This window comes from Lathyrus oleraceus, chromosome 2 (assembly GCF_024323335.1).
Source record: "Lathyrus oleraceus cultivar Zhongwan6 chromosome 2, CAAS_Psat_ZW6_1.0, whole genome shotgun sequence".
In the NCBI taxonomy this organism is placed as follows: domain Eukaryota; kingdom Viridiplantae; phylum Streptophyta; class Magnoliopsida; order Fabales; family Fabaceae; genus Lathyrus; species Lathyrus oleraceus.
In genome coordinates this window covers 90,611,437-90,618,397 of record NC_066580.1, presented here as the reverse complement: position 1 = coordinate 90,618,397, position 6,961 = coordinate 90,611,437, and the positions used below count along the sequence as shown (strand labels likewise).

The window sequence follows — 6,961 nt, the reverse complement described above, 5'->3', positions numbered from 1 at the left end:
CCATGACATAGGCACGATATGGGATCAACTTGGTATCACGAGTTTCCCATTCTCCCTTGACTTGGTATATCACTAAGGCTGAGTCTCCACATACTTCGAAGATTTTGATTCGGAGGTGAATTGTTGCCTCGATGCTTAGGATGCACGCCTCATATTCTGCTATATTATTTGTGCAATCAAAACACAACCTTGTTGTGAAAGAAGTGTATCCACCATTCGAATTTAATAGAACAGCTCCTACGCCACGCCCCATGTAATTGGAGGAACCATCGAACATGAGCTTCCACCGAGATCCGGATTCCGGTCTTTCATCAGGTCCTGGGATTTCACAATCTTTTACTACCATAATGTCTTCATCAGGGAAGTCAAATTTCAACGGCTAGTAGTCTTCAATAGGCTGGTGTGCCAGGTAATCAGACAACACACTTCCTTTAATGGCTTTCTGGGATACATATTGGATGTGATACTCAGAGAGTAACATCTGCCAACGGGTGAGTCTCCCAGTTAAAGCAGGTTTTTCAAAGATATACTTTATTGGATCCATTTTTGAGATCAACAAAGTAGTGTGACAAATCATGTAATGCCTTAGACGGAGATCAGCCCATGCTAAAGCACAACAACTTTTCTCCAAGAGTGAATATTGAGTCTTACAATCAGTAAACTTCTTGCTCAGATAGTAGATGGCATGTTCTTTTCGGCCGGTTTCATCATATTGTCCTAGCACGCATCCCATTGACTTTTCAAGCACAGTCAAATACATAAAGAGTGGCTTCCCCTGAACAGGTGGAATTAGAATAGGGGGCTCTTATAGGTATTGTCCAATCTTCTCAAAAGCCCTTTGGCAGTGAGGGTTCCATTCAACTGCTTAATCTTTTCTAAGCAACTTGAATATAGGTTCACACGTAGCAGTCATATGAGATATAAACCTAGAGATATAGTTCAAACGGCCCAGGAATCCTCTGATTTCATTCTCTGTACGTGGTGCGGCCATTTCTTGTATTGCTCTAACCTTTTCTGGATCTAACTCAATTCCTCGTTGACTAACAATAAAATCAAGCAACTTTCCAGATCGGACACCGAAGGTGCATTTAGCAGGATTCAACCGTAGTCGGAATTTTCAGAGACGCTCAAATAGCTTTTGCAAGTGATCTATATGATCCTCTTCACTTTGGGATTTTGCAATCATATCATCGACATAAACCTCAATTTCTTTGTGCACCATATCATGGAAAAGAGTGACCATTGCTCTTTGGTAAGTTACCTTGTAGCAAAATGTTCCCCAAGGGGTGATGAATGTGGTCTTTTCCATGTCCTCTGGAGCCATCTTAATTTGATTTTAACCCGAGAATCCATCCATAAAGGAGAAGACTGCGAACTTAGCGGTGTTGTCTACCAAAGTGTCAATATGCGGCAAGGGAAAATCGTCCTTTGGACTAGCTTTATTTAGATCCCTGTAATCAACATACATCCTAACTTTGCCATCCTTTTTTGGTACTGGTACAATATTAGCTACCCATTGAGGGTACTTCGCAACTGCTAGAAAACCGACATCAAATTGGCGTTTCACCTCGTCACAAATCTTTAGAGCCATGTCGGGTCTTGCTCTTCGGAGCTTATGCTTCACCGGCGGGTAATCTGGCCGTAGTGGAAGCTTGTGGACAACAATATCAGTATCTAAACCTGGCATATCCTGATACGACCAAGCAAATACATCTACATGTTCTTGTAGAAACTTGATCAATCTTTCTTTGATGCTTGCCCCAAGTGTAGTCCCAACTTTGACCTTCTTCTTCTCTTTTGGCCTTAGCTAACTGATCATGGAGTGAACCTAATCCACTATCCTCCTGATCTAGGCACTCCAAGACTCTTTCCTTGAGATCTTTCTCAATTTTGTTCTTCTTACGACTCTCCTCCAAAAGTTCCTTCCTTTGGTTACTCTTACTCTTGAGAATCATATTTTCCTCATTTTCTTTATAGAGTTCAGATTGCAGATCCTCTTTCTCCTTTCCCAGTTTAGCTACCATGGCTCTAAGTTCTTCCACCTATTCAAGAGAGACAGGGACTGATTCTGGTGAAGTAGACTTTAGAGGAATCTCTATAGAAAAAGGGAGCTTTACAACTTTGATCCTCTCCGAGACCCATTGCTGATAAGGAACCCTTGTTACATCATTCTTATTTACTAATTTTGTTCCTTTGGTATGCACCTTTTCCCAAAATCGGATGATCTTACGGAGTAGAAAAGGATCATTGGTTCCCATATCATTCAAAACCATCTCTTCTAACTCTTTATCATCGGGCTTCCCACGCATAGAGTATCCAAATTGTCGCAGAGCTAACATGGGGTTGTAGCTGATGCAACCTTTAGATCCTATTAGTGGTACATTTGGGAAACTACCACAACTGATAATGATTTCTTTAACATTCAGCTTGTGTCGGTACCAGAGGGTATCCTTACTAGACAAAGACACCAGAGTTCTTGCCCAATCCCCATTAGGCTTGAAGACATTTGAGATAAGCCAATTATAGAGCAATGGAAGGCAACATATCAACAATCCATTCTTCTTTTGATGTCGAGTATGCAAAGTATGAAAAGTTTCAGCTAGTAGTGGAGGAACCAAACTTTGTTTATCCTTCCAAACGGCCCAAAAGATACTTATGGCAGATGAATCTATAAAACCTTCATGGGTTGGCAACAATACTAGCCCATATATGAGAAGAACTAATATATTTGCAAATGCATCCCAATGATGTAACACAAACATCCTTTCTGCTTCTTCTTCTAGGTAAGCCCTCCAAAAACCAAAGAGATTCTCCCTTTTCTTCCAATTATCCAATGCGTCAGATATGGGGAGGTGGAGTGCAAGGGATAGCTTCTCTACCTCAGGTACCTGACCAATCCTATTATACGGTGTCTTTCCTTTCATAGAAAATTCCAAGAGTCGGTCGAATTCCTCCAAGATTGGAGTCAACTGAAAGTCTTGGAATAAGAAGCTTCGAAACGGAGGATCATAGAACTAAGCCAAAGCGGTGATAGCTGGTGTTTGAACATCTACTGAGAGGAGATCCAAAATCTGGCCAAACTTTCCTTGCAAAGTAACTCTGAAGCATGCGGGAAGTTCATTCAAAAGACTTGATATGTTAGCAGTATTTGGCATTTTAGCTTTGAATGGTAATGCTTTCCCTCTTTCTGAACCCATTACAAACTTTTTGTGCTAGCAACTGCGTGTTCAAGAATTCCCTGAAAACAAAATCAGTATGAGTGTCATGATGTTATGCAAATGATCATGAATGCATGGATCTTCCTCACTCTTCTTGTGGGGAACTTCGCCAAACTTTGTACTCGAAGGCTTTGCGCCTACCTTTGCTTCTATGTCGGCATCTAGCCCGGTCATGTCAATGTCGTCGCCTGTCGTGCGTACCCTGCCTCGTGTGAAAGACATCATCTATCATTCTGAGTCGTCTGAGGGCCCGGATGTGTATGAGAATATGGATGAGATGAAGGATCAATTTCTTGATCTGCACAAGGAGTTGAAAACTTTGAGCGGTAAGGACCTATTTGGAAAGAGTGTTGCGGAATTGTGTTTAGTTCCCAATGTGAAGATTCTAGTAAAGTTCAAAGTGTCTGACTTTGAAAAATATAAAGGGAACACATGTCTACTCAGTCATTTGGTGATGTATGTTTAAGACCCTAATTTTGACCCTAAGATCCCTCATGGCATCATATCATTGCTCAGTGCATTGCCTCAAGGTTCATAGCATGTTTGGCTCCTTAACCCTAGGGTGGGACTTGTCTGAGTGGTTTGAGGCCACTAAGCATGCTTGTATTATATATTATTTCTTTTCTTATTTTGATTACTAACCAAAAACACAAAAATATGTCACTAACTCTTTTTGTTTTGAAGCTCAAGTGATCATGTGCTCCAATGCTCCTAGGAGGCTCCTAAGCTCAATGAAATGGCTAGATGAAGATGAGAAAAATCATTAAAATGGTCCACAAAGCTCTTAATCATCATATATGTCTCCCAAGTATCTCAATTTGCCAATTTGATCAAGATAGTCCAAAGGGCTTGAGGATTGTTTCCCAGGGAAACCCTAATTCAACTGTGCTTTGACTGTGCCTTGCTCATGAAGCAACCTCAACCTATGATCAAATTTAGTCAAGGGAAGTTATTTCATTCATTATTTTATGCATATATGAGCCTATGTGAGGCCATTCAATCATTTATTCAACAAGATTGGAAGTTTGGCTTTGAAAAGTTGATCAGTCAAGTCATCTGACTAAACTGAGGATCACTGGGATACAGCGTTTGATGTGTTTGTCAAATGAAGATTACCCCAAGAGAAAAACTTATCTTAAGAATCATATGAACAACTTTCATGTTCATCAAAATTCCATTTGAAACTTGGAAGGTCATCATTCATTTAAAAACATTATAGGTCATTTTGACTGAAACCCTAATTTTTGGTCAACTTCCCAAGGACTTAACTTCCTTAATTTTTATGATTTTGAGGTGAGAACAAATGCATTGGAAAGCTTAATATGTCTAATTAAAATTTTATTTTATACAAAATTTCATAATCCTAACAGAAATACATTTGATAATACAAAACATTATAGGGCACCTTGGACCTAAGTCATTGAATTTGAAAAAGTGCCCAACTTCGAATGTCCATAACGTTTTCATGAAAAATCTAAATGATGCAAAATTTGAGTCTAAATTTATCATCTTGAAAATATCTACAACTTTGATGTTGGAGGATTTTTCATTTGAAGCATGCATCATGCAAACAGAGGGGCTTGAAGAGACTTGCTTTTGGTGGAAATTTTCAAAGGATGACTTAGACATGTTTTGTGCCCAAACTTTCACAGCCAGTTTTCATTAATTTCCAAATGCCAAATTAATTTTTTCCCAACATGACTTTTGTTCCTTATTTCAAGGGCTTTCCAACCATTACTCGCATTACTTATTTGGACTTTCCATTGGTGAGTTTCGAAGAGTTCTTTCTCTATGTTCATTTTTGCATTTCATGTTAAAACTTAATGTGCAAGATGATTACATCATAATTGCATGTCCATTTCCATTTCAATTGATCTTAGCAATGTTTAGCACCCATCATTGGGCCTCACATGCGCCTGTACAGGCCCATGCACCAAAGTTGAAATTTTCCATGCACACGAGGGAATCATGAACTCAACCCTCTTCAGCTATAAATAAGCACTCAATCTCATGTATTTGGAAACCTTGTGGAGACCTGAAATGCTGCAGCACTGAAATCCCAACCAATACCAAAGGAATTTTCAGATTTTTCTCTCTTTTTTAAGCTTGAAATTCAACATCATTAGTTGATTTTCAAAGCTCAATTCCTTAGCCTCTCATCTCCATTACATCACCAGAGAAAAAAGGGATCAAGATCTTGAAGAGTTCGTGGCCTTAAGAGCTCCATTTCAAAGGTAGAACTTCAAACTTTTTGGATCTAGATCTTGCAATTCAATGTAGTTTCCTTTGGTTTATGTGGTTTTCTGAAGTCCTCACACTTGAGGCAGACCAGTGGTGGTCTCAATTCTTCATTTCGTGCATTTGCAGTTGACACACCATGATCTTTCATCTCACATTTCTCTCAAAATAGGAAGAGTAAGGAAGATCCATGGATACAGTGGTGATGTACATCACCTGAGCTTCAATTTGATGTCCTTTTTTGGAAATATTTTATGACATAATCTAAAATTTAAAGAAAATAAATGGTAAACTTAATTTTTGTTATTTTTTATGATATAATCTAAATTTAAAAGAAAATAAATGGTAAACTTTTTTTGGAATATTTTTATGACATAACCTAAAATTAAAATAAAATAATTGGTAAATTTAATTTTTTTGATTTTTATTTTTATGACATAATCTAATAATAATAATGAAAAATAACTAAATTAAATTATTTTTAAAATTTGTATAAGTTAATCTAAAATACAAGAAAATATATGGAAAACTATTTTTGTGATTTTATTATTATGATTTATATGTGTTTATTTATTTATTTTTATTTTAAAAGATATAACAAAGGAGAACTTCTAAACATCTATAAAAAAGATAGATAAATAGACAAATTAATTAAAACGTAGGATGAATAATCAAAATAAATTAGAAATCACAATTACATGTATTATCCAAATAGTAATAAAAAATATTCAAATAAACTAATTTTTTTTTTAAAAATTAAAACACAAAATTAATTTTTATTTTTTTATTAACAATAAAAAAACTAATCTGTTTTCAATGTTTTAACAAAAATAAGACAAACAAAAATAAGAAATGGAAGGATTGAACTAGAGACTTAGTAGGAGACAAGGGAAGTCTCCACCACCAAGCCAAGAGTGGTTGGTTGGAAATCTAACGCGTTCACCACAACAAGTATTAACTTACATGATTTTTAAAAAAAAAATATAAAATAAAGAGAACAGAATGGGCCAAGGAATGAATGGGCCTCTTAAAAAACAAACGGAGGGTTAGATCCAGGGCGGACAGGGTCAGATCCGACCCGGTTTATTTGTTACTAACAACAACAACTTAGAAACCCAAAACCAAAATCATGGCCGCTCAACAGAGTTTGGAAAAAACCTATAACCAAACGAAAAACTTCTTCCTCCTCATCTCGATTTCAGACTTCTTTCTCAGATTCCATTTGACTTCTCACTGTGACTTTGGCCGGTCAACACTCACATTTCCAGCCTAATGAACACGCGATAGATGCCTCTCAAAAACCTCATTCGGCCGTGTTCCTCACGAATCTGGCCTCGTCCAAATGTGATTCTGGCTGCCTCAAAAACCAGCAACGATTTCGGTCGCTCTCAAACCGCGACTGCGACCTCACTCAAACCCCGACTATGGCCTCACTCAAACCGCGATTACGGCAGCTCAAGAAAACCGGCGATGATTCTGGCTGCTTCCCTCAACCCTTATTCCGG

General features: G+C 37.8%; 1 protein-coding gene across 1 annotated transcript; it reads right to left on the bottom strand.

Moving 5' to 3' along the window:
- Positions 1–2,042: 2,042 nt before the first annotated feature.
- LOC127122058 (uncharacterized) lies at positions 2,043–2,924 on the bottom strand. Its single transcript, XM_051052464.1, has one exon. It carries the CDS (start codon positions 2,922–2,924, stop codon positions 2,043–2,045), a length of 882 nt encoding a protein of 293 aa, XP_050908421.1.
- Positions 2,925–6,961: the final 4,037 nt, after the last annotated feature.